Source organism: Ostrea edulis, chromosome 2, assembly GCF_947568905.1.
Source record: "Ostrea edulis chromosome 2, xbOstEdul1.1, whole genome shotgun sequence".
In the NCBI taxonomy this organism is placed as follows: Eukaryota; Metazoa; Mollusca; class Bivalvia; order Ostreida; family Ostreidae; genus Ostrea; species Ostrea edulis.
Window position 1 is genome coordinate 61,049,906 of NC_079165.1, and position 21,160 is coordinate 61,071,065.

General features: G+C 35.0%; 1 protein-coding gene across 3 annotated transcripts; it reads right to left on the reverse strand.

Annotated features, from left to right (window-relative positions):
* Positions 1-3,035: 3,035 nt before the first annotated feature.
* LOC125681819 (uncharacterized) lies at positions 3,036-12,261 on the reverse strand. 3 transcript variants are annotated; one of them, XM_048922045.2, is made up of 12 exons: positions 10,234-12,261; positions 9,022-10,010; positions 8,457-8,617; positions 7,777-7,927; positions 7,251-7,377; positions 6,863-6,958; positions 6,626-6,763; positions 6,030-6,203; positions 5,819-5,945; positions 5,459-5,734; positions 4,621-5,346; positions 3,036-4,503 (listed from the first exon to the last, which is right to left on the reverse strand). In XM_048922045.2, the coding sequence occupies exons 2-12, from the start codon at positions 9,870-9,872 to the stop codon at positions 4,244-4,246; spliced, it is 3,087 nt and encodes a 1,028-aa protein (XP_048778002.2). In that variant the 5' UTR covers positions 9,873-10,010; positions 10,234-12,261; the 3' UTR covers positions 3,036-4,243. The 3 variants fall into 3 exon arrangements, with proteins under 3 accessions (XP_048778002.2, XP_056010649.1, XP_048778004.2); XM_056154674.1 differs by having other exon boundaries at positions 9,022-10,106; XM_048922047.2 differs by lacking the exons at positions 7,777-7,927; positions 8,457-8,617.
* Between the last annotated feature and the right edge of the window lie 8,899 nt (positions 12,262-21,160).

Here is a 21,160-nt window from a genome sequence, read left to right on the forward strand (position 1 = left end):
TGTCTGTATAATAATGCTGTATGACCAAATTGTTCAATGCATCGTAATGGATCACTGTTCTCTCCTTCCAGGGCACCAATCAATCTCTACCTAGTTTCTGTGGAAACGAGGGGGTTATTCATATTCGGTCGACGTCTTTCTATCCCCCTCGTTTCTGTCCAAGCCTTCATAAAGTATGTGGGAAATCAGTCGCGCTTCGGTTTGAATTTATTTCAGCTTACATTTTATGTGAATCGTTCGAAAACTTACATAAATCAATTCATGAATAATTTTGCCGCAAGGGAATACAATTGAAACCATTCAATTCCACACTAAAGCAACGATAATCGTCGTCATTTCAAACACTACATCCTTTCGCTATCAAATTCGCCTCCATGATAAACAATGTCTTCAGCGCATGCGTCACTTCATTTTGTAAAACACCTAGAGGCCCAAAAGGGGTGAAATGACTTACTACTAATAAATCGCACAAAAATCTAACTTTTTCAGTTTATTTCTCATCACACGCATCGTATTTTAGTGAATGGACATATTTTTCTGAATATGAAAATACAGAAAATAATAAAGACAAAAAGGGAGTTGTTACATAAATTATTCTAAATGTTTGGTGGAATAAAAAATAAGAGAAAATGTAAATTAAATGTAATCGATGTTCGATATTGTCTTAAATAAATGCGCATATTGTATTTGCTGTGCTGTTTGTTTTGAAAATGTCATTGTTGTAACAAAACAAAAACAAACAATAAAACAAAACATAAAGAAAGGAAAAGAAAAGAAAAAAAAAATAATTTAAAAAAAGAAAAAAGAAGTGTTGAAATATATGGGATTGAATAATATTTGATTGATCTCGATCATGATATCAGGCGCGGATCTTGATTTTCAAAGAGAGGTGAACCAAAGGATTTGTTGAATGTTGTTGATACAATGTACCATGATATGTGTTTTGTACAGTGCACTTATTTTATCGTATGCATGCAGTTTTACTCACGGGATGATAAGTTAGTTACCGATTAAAACATCCTTTAAAAAAGAATTTAAAACGACAAACGTATTTACAATGTTTATTGATAAATGTTCAATGTCTGACAAAAAACTTGATTTACTTAGTTTTAATTCATCAACACCCCCCCCCCCCTTAAAACAAAATTTGATGATGTTGAAAATAATAATCAGTGTACATGAATATCAATGTTGGTAGCATAAACTTGCAGGAGTTTTTTAAAATTAAATTTTGATCTGGCATTGATCATTTGACATTTCCCCTAAAAGAGTTCAATTGATTCTTTTCGGATGCATGTGAATGAATCTCTTTGTTAGATTATTAATGTCCAGTTTGATATTGGGGGTAATAATTCATTAATGCCACTTCAGAAAGTCTCTCCGTACCCATTATGGAACGTAAGTACATCTTTACCAGTACGTGTTGAAATTAAAAGGACCTTTCTGCTTTGCAGTTGGTAACGGGTAAGGTGCAGCAGATGAAGAATTATAATTTCTGCGAGTTGGAAAATATCTTTATTGAATTCTGACAAGCATTCCACTTGGCATCAACTCAATCTACGACTGACCACTTCTGTTTCCAAGTGCTGAACTCTTGTTGGAGAGACATGGGCGATTGAAAGTCGTTTTCCTGCATAAATAATCTCTCTCTCTCTCTCCAAAATCAAAAGGGGGAATGCAACCCCCTAGTCCCTCCCCCGTTGAGATCCGCCAATACATGTTAAGTAGATTGAAATTAATCACCTTTACTACAGTTTAACAGTCTGTAAAAACAGATAAAGTTCTAATGTCACAGGTTTGTTGTTCTGTCATAGATTCGTTGTTTTTCAATTCATGGTATGAAATTCCCTATAAGATTAAGAGACACCCCCCCCCCCCCCTCTAAAAAAGGAAGGTATAATGAATAAATATAATAATAATAAAATATGAAAATGAATGAATATAAAAGGGGGAAAATAGACACACGACTTGCGGTTCCTTTAATATGATTTTTAATCCCATTTCAGGAATGCAGTACACACTGAGCACTTTAAATGGTCTTTTAATATTTTTTATTCCCAATTACATTTTTACTTATTTTGTTTCCAGTAATTCATCATTTTCATATTCAGAAGAATATAAGTCCATTCACAGAAATGAAATGCAATACGTATGATGAGAAATAAACTGAAAAAGTTAGATTTTTGTGCGATTTATTAGTAGTAAGTCATTTCACCCCTTTTGGGCCTCTAGGTGTTTTACAAAATGAAGTGACGCATGCGCTGAAGACATTGTTTATCATGGAGGCGAATTTGATAGCGAAATGATGTAGTGTTTGAAATGACGACGATTATCGTTGCTTTAGTGTGGAATTGAATGGTTTCAATTGTATTCCCTTGCGGCAAAATCATTCATGAATTGATTTATGTAAGTTTTCGAACGATTCACATAAAATGTAAGCTGAAATAAATTCAAACCGAAGCGCGACTGATTTCCCACATACTTTATGAAGGTTTGGACAGAAACGAGGGGGATAGGAAAGACCGAATATAAATAACCCCCTCGTTTCCACAGAAACTATCTCTACCCACCTCTGTCAACGTCTCAAGGGTTTTACAAGATTTTTGTAAAATGGCACGTATGCTCAAATAAAGTATGGTTTTGACTTCAGTTACAAAAATATACGTAAATAAATAAAACTTGAGCAGATGTCAAGTCTTTTTGTGATACAAGAAGCATTGATTTGGGTTGAAACGTGGATATTGGGTTGTTCTATTGCGCCAGGCCTATACATAGGTACATGAAGAATAAAGAGTAATGGAAAAAAATCAACAAATAGTTGCTTGTCCTACATTTTCCCGATATTTTATAAAATAGTTCTTAGTTTTATTAGCCGTAAAAAACGTGGATTTACATGTGGAATAACATTGCTTATTTTGAGACGTTAATAGAGGTGTTAGTGAGAGCAAGGAACGACAACTCTGGGTAGAGATTGGGCACCAATATGGAGCATCACGTTCATATTCTTCTCACACTAGCAAGTCCAAGTCATTAGCAATAATATTGTAAATGTTTTTATTATTACAGTTTGGTTTTGAAAATAAAAAGAAGTTTGTAACAAACAGAATTATTCTTAATTATGACATGTCAAACGTACATTTCCTGTTTGAACTGTAGGATTTTTCCATTTGTAGTCTATATTTTTGTATAAATCTGATTAGTATAAGCCTACATTTTGCATTTGTATTTCTAAAGTTGTCAAAATTTATGTAATCATTTTTCGATTATTCAGTGGGTACTAGTATTCTATATTTCATAATTAGATAACAAGTTTTGAGAGATATCACATGCATGTTACCATTGTTTGATTATTGTTTGAACCCCAGATTTATAGCACCTTTCATTCTGTTGGAAGATTATTTTTAATTTTTTACATTAAAGGAACTATGAAAAAAAAAAGAAAAACAGGATATGGAGCCACAGTGTGTAAAACTTTACCTTTCTGCACTTAAAATCTACTTTTGATTAATTTGCAGAACATGTTTTTGTCAACACATCATAAGCCACTCAAAGCAATCACTAGATCAAATTAATTTGGGCATAGTTGTTTATGAGAAACGATATTGTGTTTGGTAAAATATATCAACCAATTTACAACATTTGAAATATATATTTGTATCATAGATTACAGTCTAGGGATGTAAATATTGACAATACATGACATGGTACAGATGTAATGGTAAAATCGTGCAGCCGTAGAGCTTCTTGATTACAGAATTATTCTGTCGCAAATTTTAGTCCTTTCCAAAATTTTAATTGACATAACAATTTTCAACCGGATAGGTTTAAGTAATAAATGTACGATATATTTGAACCAATAAAATAAAAATATTGAAGCAGTACGTCATTGTACATGTAGCATCCGGTGAGGTCCTGCTCAAACGATAAGGGACTAATTTGATTAATATTTTCTAGTTGTTACTGTATATTTCCTAGTTATATTCTAATCTTTCTTCATTTCAATTCTGTAGTGCCTGAAATGTTTTCATGGTAGAACCTAATCATCATGAAAGTTATTTTAAAATACCTACACGTACATGTAATGCATTACAATAAATGCCAGTACTATGTGTAACGGAGTGGAAATGTGCGTGTATGTATCACTACACGTGTATTCACTATACATGTACATGTAACAGACAACTTGGGATACATGTTCGAATACTCCGATTTAACATCACGGGGACTGATGAAGTTATTAGCGTTAGACCCTATCATAGGTAATGATGTACTCTGGGTAGCACTGGTTTGGTTCATAGATGACGAACTCGCGGAATAACCATTTTCCTTCTACGATGATGGAATCATAATTAAAGTGTTCCCCAGTCACACAGTCCGTGGTATGGCACGTGGTGCATGGAGGGTGTTTATAGTTTTTCTCCTTCCCCGATACAAAGGGATTGCCAATCAACAGACGGACTAGCAGCATCTTAAGACCCGTCTGCTGACGTCGGTCTCTGTCATCTAAAACAAATACGCAATGACAGTGAATTCATTGAGAGTACAAACTTTGTACAGAGAGTAACCATTGAGGTATTTAACAGAGAAAACGTGTTTCTTCTAACTTTTTTAAATACATACCCGTGTACTGATCCGCCTTTGTTGAGCTCTCGCCACAATAAATTCCCTGACCAAACAACAACCTATCGCCAGATTTTCGTGGGTCAACTCCTTTCTTAGTGATATTTTCTATGAAAGTGGATTTAGTACCATGGAATACATAATGTTCATTTATATCTAAATAAAGACTGGTGTTTAGAAGTTTCGGCATTTTCAACGTAGTCAAAACGTCACCATGCTGAGCAACTGTCGTGATTTTTGGATAACTAGTCAAACCGCTTTTTAACATCCTCCGAATAATTTTTTCTCTTTGGTGGGAGTACTGCGAAAACAGTTCTATACTCTCTACACGTTCAATTTTTGTCACTTTAATGTTCTGATGACTCAGGTTCCTGGCGTCAGCGCCATGACCAACGTGTGATTGGTCCCATGTCGCTTCAACCAATTCGCTAATAGCTGTGAAGGTTTCCTGATCTACTTGGTTGACTTGACAATAGTTATCCTCATTTCTCAAGTGATACTGAATATCATAGCCCCCTTTGAACTTTTTCCAGTACAAAGGGGTCTTATGGTTTTCTAAGACCTCTCTCCAGTAATCCTCTGTGCCTTTCTGAGAGCGAGGACCCTTCCACCGCCGTGGTTTTGCTGATCTTGATGGCATTGCTGAGACGTTATTTAGCAACAACGCTCTGATTTTATTTGCCAGGGCCTGGACATCATCCCTGTGTCCATTAATTACATATTTATCTGGAGAAAAAAAATCACCTTTAGGTAGTCTTACGGAAAATCAATTTGACAAGCAATATAATTTACAAGTATGGGAATTTATTTCAAACATTAAATTGTCGTAATAAAATACCGGAATCTAATTGCAGGACAACACTCATTCCCCTGGCTGTCTCAAAAATATCTTGTTTTTCCTCTGGGGTTATATTTCCAGTGCCTTTATTTTGTATTATTTCTTTTGAGAGAAATTGTCGTTCCATTTCTTCAGCAATTTTCTTTCGTGAATCCTTCAGTTTCTGTGTGTTTTCTCCATACAGTAGTAGATAAGGCAGACATAAGACCTTAGTCTCAGTATTCCCACTATCAGAGTCTTTAGGTTTTGTTTCTTGATCTGATGGATTTTTCCTACCTACAATTTTTAAAGTAGAGTGTTTTACATTTGTTTGGACCCACTTGATGAAAAGCGAGAACGGTTTCCAATTGTTCAACTTACGAATCATAGATAGCATTGTCCCGATTTTCTGAAATCCGGTCTTTTTTGATAAGTTCCTGCGCCATAACTCCAATGAGTCCTCGAAATTCTGTTTTTCGTCCATGTCGTGAATTACAAATACAATTTTCTGAAGAAGAAAAATCAGAGAAGATGAATAAAACAAATTAATTAATAATTCTATTTAATAAACGATCAAAATAAGTTCACTTGCCTTCAGTGTGGTTTTGCCTTTAGACCAGGCAATGCATTCTTCAAACATAATTTTGGCTACAATACTGACTGGAAATTTGAGCAGTTTCCCTGTTCCAACAGCAGGAAATGCAATACTGTCAGCTTGGTTTTCTTCACAATGACGAAGACATGTCTTAATAACTTCCCTTAATCCCTGGAATAGTATATACATGAGCACTATCAATATTGATCAACTTTATATACTTTTCCCCAGTCAAATACAAATTATAAAACTTTCAAATGCAGATGTTCATAGCGATTGTTCCTTCCCTAAGCACTCGGTATTAGAAGTAATCGAAAGTCACTAATGTCTAGATAAGCCCTCAAGATTTTAGAAGCTTGGCATTATTATAATTACCCTATATCAAAATCCGAGTAAGGTTTGGTACTGTTGCCCAAAATCCACATCTAAATAATCTGAGAAGCATAGACACTATTGGCCACAAGTTATGCCTAAATCCGAGGAAATCCCAGGCGGCATAACCCCTCTCAGTGTTAGAGTTCTTTCTAGATTAAAACATTACTTTCACAGACAAAACAAAACGGGCTTAGTCCCTGCCTGCGACTCTTACAAACCTGTTCATTGTTTTTTGTGTTGCCTTTGTCCCAGTCTTCCAGTATGATAGTACACACAAATTCACAAACGCGTGTCAATTTTTCTGAACTCTGGGTTAGTACAACGTTTTCCTCTCCGTCATAATCGTTTTCAAAATCCTTTAGAAGAAACCGAAATGATATCAGATTACTTTAAAATGATACATATGCCCGATAAGATACACGCGCATTGCATATCAACAGTCACTTTCAGATTACCTGTCGTAAATCCTTTGAAGCGGAAGAAAACTGCCGAGGTAGCTGTCCATATTTCCACATGGAGGATTTCCGAATAACATTTACCAGGATCGAAGCCTAGAGAGAAGACTTCAATTAAAAAGTAAACCTTCCTATATTTTATTCTGTTTGAAATAATTCTTTCACTTTCCTAAGATGATACCAATTGCTCAATTTGTTATAAACAGAGACCAAAATGTTCTACATTTTAGAATCGGGATTAGTTTTTTAAGTTCTGAATGTAACGTGGTATACCACGAACATGAACTTTATTCAAAGACAGTAAAATTCATATACGTGTCAACATTCCGTGGTGGAAATTTTAATGCAAGCAGTCTTTAGCTCTCAGCTGAATCCATTGCAAACGTACCCTTTCTTTGACCACACTCCCTCCCTTGACAACCAGATCTGTTGAACCAACAGTTAAACTTTCTTTCTCTTGCGCATCTAAATTTGACATAGATCGTGATCGAGAATGGATCGTTGGACTATGATATCTGAAAAAGAAAACATGCGTTCTTCTTAATGAGTGATTTCTAAAACATTTTATGTTACGATTACACGTTTCTTATGTTGTTTACAAATTATTGTTACTTCATCACGCTTATTATAAATGGAAAGACACATTCATGCATTATCATAACAAATCATATTCAACAGCTTTATAACAAATCCATTTTATGGTTTTCTATGCAAGAATCAATTTCGACATTTACTATCACTCAGTCCCTCGCTTAGATTCCTTTATCACCTGCATTATAATTATAATTATGGCTGCATGTGTAAATTCAGAAATTATGTTCAACGTTGTTTTTTTATAAGTACATATGTATGTCCATACACCGCCGATTAAAAATCGAAGAGGTATAAGATATTCTATATACCAAACATATCACCTTGGACTATTGTCTTCTATATACTTGATCGTAACCTTTCTACTGCTGTCGACGACATCAATATATACTTTATATTTTTCTTCCCAGTTTCGTAGCTCACGCCTTCCCTTCTGAGAATTTAAACATAGTGTGACTACTTCTTGATCCGTGCCTAATGATAGTAAAATATAACAATGATTTAAGGACTGTCACAATTTTGATATATCAAATGAAGAAAGACAATTACGAAAGTGAAATATCCCACTAACCATGATTGCACATACGGTAACTATCAAACATCATACAATAAATATTAATCATTATTAGGGTCAATACGATGCTTTAGCAACCTGAGAAGTTCAATATTCACCAAGCCTATAGGGCGAGGTGAATATATTGTACTTCGAAGGTAGCTAAAACATCGTATCAATTTGACAGAGAAAATGTCAATAATTGTTATATTAATAAATTTCGGTTGGGGGGGGGGGGGTTACTAAAGGATGGGCACGGTTCAGAGGTTGAGTGTTTGTGTTCAGTAAATGGTAATCAATCCGTACTTGTGCCTAATGAGAAGACGTTACAGTATTAATAAGTCATTTCCTTCATTTTCATGAAGTACTGTTTGCATGTAATTCTATATAATTCTAACGATCGTGCAGGATTAAATATAAAATACACAGACTGAAGTCGATAAATGTTACCATTCTTGCTGACATCATCAAGGGTCAGTTTCAGATCCTTAGCATGGTCAATTAGTTTCTGTATCCGTTTTCCTAGAGATGGCCCATCCGTAAACTTGATTGTGAGAGTGCACTCAGGGTCATTGTGCGTTTCCGCAGTAAATATCACCTCCTGCTCCCGTCTGTAGATCACGTACAAAACAAGGTAGGTTTAATATATTGTGTAAATTACCTCGAAAATGTCTGTACATGTGTGGTGAGGAAACCAAAGTGTAGATTCATTTGAAATTTGACTTTATCGTTTGAACAGGGCTTACCTTTGTTTATGTCCCAAGTTTATAGTATTTATTTTCAGAAGGCAATAGTACATGTACATTTGATCATGCATGTACTAGCATCAGTGTCTGTCGTAACACTTGTTGAGAGTATTTATATTACCACCCTTTGTGGTTGACAGTATTTCAACCATCGTCGCAAACCACGGGTTATTGTTTCATTCTATTTCATAGAATGAAACAATAACCCGTGGTTTGCGACGATGTATTTCAACTTGCTATAATTTGTACTTGACAGTATTTTAACTTACTTTGCTTCCTCTTTCAATTTCAACAATTCTTCTTGTAAAGTATGAGACTTGCAGAATAATCTGGCTTTGGCACCATTGAGATTAATTATCTTCATGGGTTTGTAAGCTTTGAACATCTCCTTCACTTTGTCAGCCGCCTTTCTGGCATCATCCTGAAGCCCCTCTACCTCCACAACAGACCGAGTGTGAACAATTTCAATTGCAACCATCAACGATTTCTGAAGGCCCTCCGTCACGGAATCCCAATAAGCGGTCGTGAATAACTCTACAATGTGCGCAGCAAACGGCACCTCCATCTTCCTGAAAATACTCAGTGTCCTCTGAAGAGTCACTTTCGCATCTTCTGCTGTATAAGCGATACAGTGCAACCTAGGATCATTGATTGACTGGTCCTCCTCTAGGTACACATAGGACTCGGTTCCAGTACTCTTGCCCTTTTGTCTAAGCTCTTTTATGCAACCTTCTCGTTGAAGTATGGAGAGTCTAGTCGCGCTAACTGGTTCTGAGGATGTACACATTCTGCCCAGACATTCCAAGCATCGCAGACTCTGTTCCAAGACGAGATCTTTGGGACCTTGAAAGATTATTGAATGGTTCATCTCACTGAAGTCTACTCTTAAGTTGGAAACATCCGAGCCAAAAGATGTGCTTTTCAAAAAAAGGCAATGATGTATCGTTTTGCACTGAATGCTTTTCTCATCTGGCGTGGCGACGTCCTCGTACAAATTCTCCTTGGTGTCTTCCCTGTTATCGTTGATTGCTGAATTTGATTGAGTTTCATGGTCGTTCTCCTCTTCACTTTCCGATGATTCGATAACCATAATATTACCGATTTTGCCATGATTTGCCATTTTTGTCCAACAAATCGAAAGTACACACCTAGTTTTTGTTTTGTTGTTGTTGTTTTGGTTTTTTTATCTAAAACAAAATATCCACATACTTAATCGTTGATGTAGAATCTTCCACTCTCACAAGATATGAATTTCATTCTACAATTTAAGTAAGATATATGTAGCATTATCAGCATTACCACCATTTGGAAATTACCTGCAATGACGATAATACGTCAGGTGATTTTTCAATGGCTACAATCAAAAGTGCGTATCTCGCCATCAAAATACAAATATGTTTTATCAATTAAATCATATCTATCCAAATTCATATAAAATCATATTTATCCAAATTCAGATACCGGTAAATAATTATCCTTACCATGCACTGCTTTGCTATTATACAAATGGAGAAATATCAACTTTGTCAACTTTCGTTTTCGATTTAATTCACCCGAATTACACGTTGAACTACCGTGTAAAGGTTCAAGGGAGCGAGTGGTATACTTCTAATCATTTGGGTTTCAAAGTCAATATCGGAAAATAGAAAAGTACATTTTACATAATGAAATATTAGGAATTTTATTAATGATATTTTAAAAAGACGAAATTTTATGTGGTAGACCTATATCCAGGGCCTGCTATATCATTTGATTATGAAATTGCTAACAATGCAAGGTTCTTTGTAAAGTGATATACACCTGTAGCAAGAAAATTAACTCTTGCATTTGTTTCAAAGTACAAATTAATACAGAAGTTATTCACCTTGACTGTGAAAAGTGGTAAACATGTTGAATCATAATACATCATAATTAATATGTGCATTATGATTCGGTAATTGTTAATGAGATACATTTTTCACATTGCAGCGCGTTATTTGCCCCTGAACACAGGGGGCGCACAACACGTTGCGGTCCTCCATTCATAGCGTCAATATTAAGTGCCATATAAGAAATATTTCAAAGAAATAAGTGTAATTAATGAAATATATGATTGTACAATAATTCAATCACTGATTATATCTCTCAGTCGGTGTCCATTGTGTGATTTTTTCGCAGGCAATGTTGAGTAATGAAGTAACAAAGTCTTTAAATATTAGTCATAGACTTTATTTAAATCGGAATCAAGAGGTCTTTAAAATAGTATATCATCGATTCTTTATTGTTAATTTTGATAAATATTTTCGACGACCAAAACACAAGTTAGTGAGATATGTCAGAAATTACATGTACAATCAACGCATGCACAATACATGTACATTTATTTGTTATTGTTTCACACTGTGGACAAGGAAAGGAACATGTTAATTACATATATATCGAATCCGTTTTTAATGCGATATTTCTGTTAAATCTGTTTTGGATTTTTTAGAATTTAATAGTGAAGTTACAAATATCATTATTTTCAACTTATTTTTTTCTTCGTTAAATGCTATATTTTGCATATTTTTTTAAATTACTGTTTTACTCTATATACGTGACACGCCATATTTATTTCTCTATAAAGATAGCTTACATAATTTATGAGATATTTTCTTTTTCTAATAAGATATCTAATAAATTTTGTAAGATATCTCATATAATTTACAGTTTATAAGATATCCCATAAAATATATATAAGATATCTCATAAACTTTATAAGATATATTGTATATTAATTAAACAAGATTATCATAAAGTTTATGAGATATCCTATAAAATATATGAGATATCTTATAAACCTTCTTTATAAGATATCTTATAAAGTTATAAGATATCTTATAAAAGTTGTAAAGTATCTTATAAAGTTTATGATATATCTTATATCAAAAATGTTAAAAGATATCTTATAAAGTTTATGAGATATCTTATAAAATTTATGAGGTATCCTATATATACTAATGAGATATCTTATAAAGAAAACATAAGATATCTCATATCTTTTACAAGATATCTTATAAAGGATATAATACATCTCATTATTATCAATTATACAAGATTTTCAATCTTTAACAAGAGAAAAAACGAAGAGACGAAAATTGCAATACATGTAAAATGAAACTGACACTTTGATCTTATTTTGATATTCAACTATCAAAAACATTTCTACAGTTCTATAAATAAGAGAAAAGGGGTTGTTTTTTGTTTTTGTTTTTTACACGCAAACCTTAAAATTCTTCTTGAATTTTTTTTTTTTTTGGCAATCTCAGCTATTTAGTACATTTTGTTTCTTGCTGTGTGAAAAATAAATATCATTTTATTAAACACACTGAACATCTGCTTTTCACTGTTTTCTTGGACATCTGCTTTTCAGTTTTCTTGGCGTTGAAAAGAAACGATGCTTTCTAATTTTAGTACATATTCCATGTCTACATCAAGGTCAAACTAGAAAAAATATTAGATACAGTATTTTCTGGTAGGTTTTCTAAAAAAAAAATCATCTTATGTGAGATTTGCCATTTTAGAAAAGTTTGATTATGTGGTCATTTAAAAACAGATGTAAAAGTATAAAGAATATTATACATTTATATCTGTTTACTGTATAAAGTTGTTCCTAAAGACTGCAAAAGATATACATGTACTTGTAATGCTATTTTATGCGAAATTATTTGCTATCGAAAGTGTTCTAAGAATAGTCCTAAGATTGGACTTATAAGAGATGTCTTACGACAATACTTAGGATGGTCGTAAGACAAAATATCTTACGATGGACTTAGAAACTAGACGATTCTAGCTATGATTCTTAAGATGATTTTTAAGAAAGAAAGATTATAGACTATATTCATATAACAATAAATGATTATATCAGTGATTTGATTGCTTAATAAATTTCATTTAGAAATGGCCCGTGGGGATCCGGGTTTGAATAGGTCCTCTGTACCCCTTGCTTGTCGTAAGAGGCGACTAAATAGGATGGTCATTCGGATGAGACCGCAAAAACTGAGGTCCTGTGTCACAGGTGTGGCACGAAATAGATCGCTCCCTGCTCAAAGGCCGTAATCGCCTACAATTTTCAACCCTTCACCGGCAATGATGATGCCTCCATATGACTGAAAAAGTCTCGAGCGGGATGTTACATGTAAACAATACACAATTAATCAATCAATTAATTAGAAATTGATACCTATTCTTGTCTAATAATACAAAAATTAATTTCTAGTGATGCATCTCCATTTTTAAAAAATATAATGATAAATGAAATGAAATATTATGCATATATTGGAAAAGTCAAGCATGCGTATGACACCTCCATATTAGACAGATAAATATGGAGTTATATACGTTTAATATCTGGCAACGGTTGTGAAATATTTCTTCTACCGAGAGAGTATATCGCGCAAAAATCTCGTGCTGCCAACAATCTTATTCCCATACTCTCGTTGAAGGTCATTGAAAAAGGACGATTATAAAACTTCGACATTAACTTCGATATGAGCAGTAAAGTTAAGATACCTCCTAAGTTCACCCCAGTATGGGTCTTATCATGCCCTAAATTCAAGAGAAATCCTAAGATATATCTTATAAGTTAGAACAGATTCAGTGGCCTCACTTAGAACTAATGTATTTAAGTTTATCTTCAGATATATGTCGTAGCCTAAGGCGGCTTCGATAGCATGTCAGTAGGTGCCTAGGATGAGTAAGCACTCCCTGTTGGGTCGGTCTCACTCGCTAGCCCTATATCTTGATCAGCCGTAATGAAAAGAACAGCTTGACAATATGGTAAGAAACACCTCAGACAGCAGACCTTTTGCCTTTGCATTTGCAAATACGATCATTATTTGCAATATGCTGACTTTAAACGGGACTGTTGAAACCCCTCTAACATAAGCTTATCAGTTACTGCTTTTGCCTGTGTCGGTTTCAAACTTGATCATATGTAGAATATATTCTTGCGTATCGAATCAGTTAAGCGACATAAACACCACATACATGTGATAATGGGATATTGCTACATAAACATTGGATGTTATGATGGAAAAGATGAAGTCATCCACTTTGTCATAAAGTTGAGTTGTTGATTTATAAGAATTTCTTGGGGAAGTCTTACCTCACTCTGCTGGAATTCTTGCTGTTGACGGAATCTAAAGGAATTCGACATGTATGCTTTGGTGGTTCTCAGTATCAACATCAGCTTTTCAAAAAAAAAAAAAAAAACTTTCATAAGGCCAGGGGAACAAATACATCGATTTACAACTGTCAAGAGATCTTTTAGGTTTGTTATTTTCTTTAAATATAGGGAGAAGAACGTCAGTCATACCAGGTAACAAGAATTTGGGCAACTTGCAACAAGAATTAGTGAATATGTTTTGCCATAAAGAATATATATATACAAAATATGACAACCCTACCTTACATAATTTAGGAGATATTTTTAAAATAGGTTACATTTTCTTCAAAGTAGGTCAATGTTACAAGGTTAGAAACATTGATACGAAAAAAGGTTTTGTCACAAAGAATGTATATATGACATATGTTGGTCCAATCACTTACTATTTTAAAACGTTGAGTGTAAACTTAAAGTTTTGAAAATTAAGTCAAATTCCAATGTCAAAATCACAAGGTCAAAGATCATGTGTGAAATGCAAGGCCTTGTCATAAGGAATCTTTATGCAAATTATGAGTTTTTATAGCTCAAGAGAGTTAATCAAAAACGGAGGTCCCGTGTCATGGCAGGTGTTGGCACGATGAAGAACTCTTACCGCTGGCTCTGTGTCTGATACATAGATTGAAATTTGGGGCTCTTCACCTAAAGTTGGTGACGTCTAAATATGAGTGGAAAACATTCTCAAAGGGGCATAAAATAAGCAAAGAAAGCAAATTCTAGCACGCTTGTACTTTGGCACATACCGTGTGGACAACCTTCTTTATCATGAAGCTCAACGGTCATTTTGTTCAAATGTTTTGAGATATCAAAATAAATCCAAATGAATCATACAAGTCATTTTTCTATGAATTAATAATAATATTAACAAAAATAACAACGACAAAAATGAAAATGATGATAGAAATATGCATTTGTCTGTATTTATCTCCAAATTTAAACCGATTATGATCTTCAAATTATGTCCCCTGAATTTTGGCTTCCTGGACAATGATTAAATCTATTACACAAGTTGGCTCCTAGTGTAACATTTGACAAACATACAGTCATTTCAAAGTTGAAGAATATAATTTCTATTTCTATTTTTAATTATATTACAAAGGAATAAGATGACTTAGGGTGAGAGGGAAACATCACTAAAATAAGCTGTACTATCTCTCACTTCTTGTCTAATGTAGGGATTAATAGAATAAACAGAGGTGCAGCATTGCATTATTTAAAAAAAGTACATCAGAACGAAAGTCAATACCGTGAACAACTGGTCATAACAAAGGTATTTCTTTCACTGGGATGCATATTGACTTTGCATGTGGCATATGTTCAGGGTTGGGTTGTGTTTTTTTTAAATTACGTATCTTATGTCAATATTTGATACTTTTATTCCAGTACAACGTTTGTACATGTGTTGCAGTGAACCTGGGAAACTGTTGCAAATATAAATTTATAATCTATAATGGCACTGATATGTAGTATGAAATCAAAAGTATTGGCGTTGGTAAATTATGTCTATTCAAATTTTAAATATTTACATATTGATGGTTGTTACCAGCTTACCGGGTATTTACAGGAAAAAGAAATCAAGAAAAATTGCACTTATTTGACCCGACTACCTGATTAAAGTCAATGTATATCAGGACGAATCGTTTGAAGCCTGAGCTGCGTTCAAGATCGTAGCGGCTAGCTTATAGGGGCTAGGTATGACGGCTGAATACGAATCTAGTGACATTTACGTGTCCAGTTAAGACTCTCCGAGGTAAGATCATCGGTGGTCTTAACTGCGTACAGCTGTATATCTTGTTACAACAGTACCGTGACATAAGTTTAAGAGAGATTTTGACCACGGATTACTTAGTTCGATACGCAAGAGCTTGTTCTGCATCTGTTCAGTTTATAAATCGATGCAGGCTACTGACAAACATGTTGATGATGATGGGGTTTCAACAGACTCAGTCGCGTTTAAAGTCAGCATTTCGCAAATTCTATGGTCGTTATAACGATCTAGTTTGCCAATACAACATATCACTATTTACCTGATCAAGATATAGGGCTCACAGCGGGTGTGACCGGTCGATAGGGAATGCTTACTCCTCCTGGTCACCTGATTCCACCTCTGGTATATCCAGGGGTCCGTATATATTTGTCCAACTATCTATTTAGTATTGCTTATAGGAGTTATGAGATTGATCTCTGTTCGTTATCTTCACCTTTCATCAAATAGGGGGAAATGGTATGTATCAGTATATAATGTTTGATACAAATCTTTGAAACTGAGCTGAACGCAAAGTGTAACGGAAGGACAAAAGGACGTAAAGACGGACATGGCAAACACTTTATACCTCGGCCATATTCATGGCGGGGCATAAAAATTATCAAGTACCTTTATCTGACACAAATAGCGATGTGTATTTCAGTAAGCTCTCGTAAAGATTTGAAACGAAGGCATTGTCTTCCGCCAATGCAGGCCTATCATTTTCCTTAGTACATGTTTCACACCGCGAACAAAAAAATTGCCTTTACCAAATCACTTGGTAGACCCCAAGTCCAAGCTTCATGGTAGGGTAACCAAACCATTATATCTATAAGTATTAAACCAATAATTATCAAGGATTGGTAGTAATCAAGAACAGGGTGACATGCTCTCTGAACACACTCGGAGCTCCTCGCGTAGCTCGTACTAACGTTAACTACTCGACTATTTCCGTAACCGCAAATGAACTTACCGGTTACGGAAAAGAACAAACACGTGATACGATTGAGCTTGTACATAGTCTCGTTCAGCCAGACGCTCAGTCTCCGTTATCTAACTCGTCATCTGAAATGAATTAAAACGAGACAGGACTCTATCAGCATGCTTCTGTTGGTTGCTCAAACTGATCATATTTGAAACGATATCTAGAAAATGCACGCCTTTTCCATAATGCCCGAAAACAAATCCTCACTAATATTCAAAAGGATAAGGTTTATACTATTTTAAAATTAGTCATGCTTGAAAACTACTCACCTTAGACCATCACCTGGCTGTTGAATACTGGTAAACTTCCATTGGGGTACTTACAAAATGTATAATTATCAAAATCAGTCAGTACCAAATTGCTTTAATCAAGATAAATTCTTATGATTTTAATTAAAAGATAAGAACACAGAAGGGTTATGATAAGTTAAACAGAAACCACAAAAAGTTATTGTACGCGTGTGAAACATGTATGTTGTTAAACTTTCTCTCGCCACTCAATTTGGACCCCCGCTTCGCTCGGCACCAAATTTCTTGGTACTCGAGAAGGCTAGCACTCTTCCTTTCACCCCTACTTCATTTTTAATTACTTTCGTCGGAGGTGTACTTAATTGCGTAATATCACCATTCTGAGACACTGTCCCTCGCTGTCAAAACACAATTGTACTCAAGTCCACTTAGATTTAGTAAACAATAAGAATTCTTTCTCGTTGCCATAGTTTCGTTCACGATTGGCGCGGATCAAGTACTGTGTTGTTATTTTTTCTGCTGTGTTGCGTACTGTTTTACACATTGTTAGTGTGTCACGTACTGTGTTTACACATTGTTAGTGTGTCACGTACTGTGTTTACACATTGTTAATGTGTTGCGTACTGTTTTACACATTGTTAGTGTGTTGCGTACTGTTTTACACATTGTTAGTGTGTCACGTACTGTGTTTACACATTGTTAGTGTGTCACGTACTGTTTTACACATTGTTAGTGTGTTGCGTACTGTTTTACACATTGTTAGTGTGTCACGTACTGTTTTACACATTGTTAGTGTGTCATGTACTGTGTTTACACATTGTTAGTGTGTTGCGTACTGTTTTACACATTGTTAGTGTGTCATGTACTGTTTTACACATTGTTAGTGTGTTGCGTACTGTTTTACACATTGTTAATGTGTCGCGTACTGTGTTTTACACATTGTTAGTGTGTTGCGTACTGTTTTACACATTGTTAGTGTGTCACGTACTGTTTTACACATTGTTAGTGTGTCACGTACTGTGTTTTACACATTGTTAGTGTGTCACATACTGTTTTACACATTGTTAGTGTGTCATGTACTGTTTTACACATTGTTAGTGTGTTGCGTACTGTTTTACACATTGTTAGTGAGTTGCGTACTGTTTTACACATTGTTAGTGTGTCGCGTACTGTTTTACACATTGTTAGTGTGTCATGTACTGTTTTACACATTGTTAGTGTGTCACGTACTGTTTTACACATTGTTAGTGTGTCACGTACTGTTTTACACATTGTTAGTGTGTCGCGTACTGTTTTACACATTGTTAGTGTGTTGCGTACTGTTTTACACATTGTTAGTGTGTTGCGTACTGTTTTACACATTGTTAGTGTGTCACGTACTGTTTTACACATTGTTAGTGTGTTGCGCACTGTTTTACACATTGTTAGTGTGTTGCGTACTGTTTTACACATTGTTAGTGTGTCACGTACTGTTTTACACATTGTTAGTGTGTTGCGTACTGTTTTACACATTGTTAGTGTGTCGCGTACTGTTTTACACATTGTTAGTGTGTTGCGTACTGTTTTACACATTGTTAGTGTGTTGCGTACTGTTTTACACATTGTTAGTGTGTCACGTACTGTTTTACACATTGTTAGTGTGTTGCGTACTGTTTTACACATTGTTAGTGTGTTGCGTACTGTTTTACACATTGTTAGTGTGTTGCGTACTGTTTTACACATTGTTAGTGTGTCATGTACTGTGTTTACACATTGTTAGTGTGTCACGTACTGTTTTACACATTGTTAGTGTGTTGCGTACTGTTTTACACATTGTTAGTGTGTCACGTACTGTTTTACACATTGTTAGTGTGTCGCGTACTGTTTTACACATTGTTAGTGAGTTGCATACTGTTTTACACATTGTTAGTGTGTCGCGTACTGTTTTACACATTGTTAGTGTGTTGCGTACTGTTTTACACATTGTTAGTGTGTTGCGTACTGTTTTACACATTGTTAGTGTGTCACGTACTGTTTTACACATTGTTAGTGTGTCACGTACTGTGTTTTACACATTGTTAGTGTGTTGCGTACTGTTTTACACATTGTTAGTGTGTCATGTACTGTTTTACACATTGTTAGTGTGTTGCGTACTGTTTTACACATTGTTAATGTGTCGCGTACTGTGTTTTACACATTGTTAGTGTGTTGCGTACTGTTTTACACATTGTTAATGTGTCGCGTACTGTGTTTTACACATTGTTAGTGTGTCATGTACTGTTTTACACATTGTTAGTGTGTTGCGTACTGTTTTACACATTGTTAGTGTGTCGCGTACTGTTTTACACATTGTTAGTGTGTCACGTACTGTGTTTACACATTGTTAGTGTGTCGCGTACTGTGTTTTACACATTGTTAGTGTGTCATGTACTGTTTTACACATTGTTAGTGTGTCATGTACTGTGTTTTACACATTGTTAGTGTGTTGCGTACTGTTTTACACATTGTTAGTGTGTTGCGTACTGTTTTACACATTGTTAGTGTGTCGCGTACTGTTTTACACATTGTTAGTGTGTCATGTACTGTGTTTTACACATTGTTAGTGTGTCATGTACTGTGTTTACACATTGTTAATGTGTTGCGTACTGTTTTACACATTGTTAGTGTGTCACGTACTGTTTTACACATTGTTAGTGTGTCGCGTACTGTTTTACACATTGTTAGTGTGTTGCGTACTGTTTTACACATTGTTAGTGTGTTGCGTACTGTTTTACACATTGTTAGTGTGTCACGTACTGTTTTACACATTGTTAGTGTGTCATGTACTGTGTTTTACACATTGTTAGTGTGTTGCGTACTGTTTTACACATTGTTAGTGTGTCAGGTACTGTGTTTACACATTGTTAGTGTGTCATGTACTGTGTTTACACATTGTTAGTGTGTTGCGTACTGTTTTACACATTGTTAGTGTGTCATGTACTGTTTTACACATTGTTAGTGTGTCACGTACTGTTTTACACATTCTTAGTGTGTCATGTACTGTGTTTACACATTGTTAATGTGTTGCGTACTGTTTTACACATTGTTAGTGTGTCACGTACTGTTTTACACATTGTTAGTGTGTCGCGTACTGTTTTACACATTGTTAGTGTGTTGCGTACTGTTTTACACATTGTTAGTGTGTCGCGTACTGTGTTTTACACATTGTTAGTGTGTTGCGTACTGTTTTACACATTGTTAGTGTGTCGCGTACTGTGTTTTACACATTGTTAGTGTGTTGCGTACTGTTTTACACATTGTTAGTGTGTCACGTACTGTTTTACACATTGTTAGTGTGTTGCGTACTGTTTTACACATTGTTAGTGTGTCACGTACTGTTTTACACATTGTTAGTGTGTTGCGTACTGTTTTACACATTGTTAGTGTGTCACGTACTGTTTTACACATTGTTAGTGTGTCGCGTACTGTTTTACACATTGTTAGTGTGTCACGTACTGTTTTACACATTGTTAGTGTGTCGCGTACTGTTTTACACATTGTTAGTGTGTCACGTACTGTTTTACACATTGTTAGTGTGTCACGTACTGTTTTACACATTGTTAGTGTGTTGCGTACTGTTTTACACATTGTTAGTGTGTTGCGTACTGTTTTACACTTTGTGTGTCACGTACTGTTTTACACATTGTTAGTGTGTCACGTACTGTTTTACACATTGTTAGTGTGTCACGTACTGTGTTTACACATTGTTAGTGTGTCATGTACTGTGTTTACACATTGTTAATGTGTTGCGTACTGTTTTACACATTGTTAATGTGTTGCGTACTGTTTTACACTTTGTGTGTCACGTACTGTTTTACACATTGTTAGTGTGTCACGTACTGTTTTACACATTGTTAGTGTGTCGCGTACTGTTTTACACATTGTTAGTGTGTTGCGTACTGTTTTACACATTGTTAGTGTGTTGCGTACTGTTTTACACATTGTTAGTGTGTTGCGTACTGTTTTACACTTTGTGTGTCACGTACTGTTTTACACATTGTTAGTGTGTCACGTACTGTTTTACACATTCTTAGTGTGTTGCGTACTGTTTTACACATTGTTAGTGAGTTGCGTACTGTTAAACACATTGTTAGTGTGTCGTGTACTGTTTTACACATTGTTAGTCTGTTGCGTACTGTGTTGCAGAATATTGAATTGGACTCCCCCCCCCCCCCCCCCCCCCCTGAAATATTGCAAGCGATGAAGTTGTTTAAAAAATTATGGTTGTAAC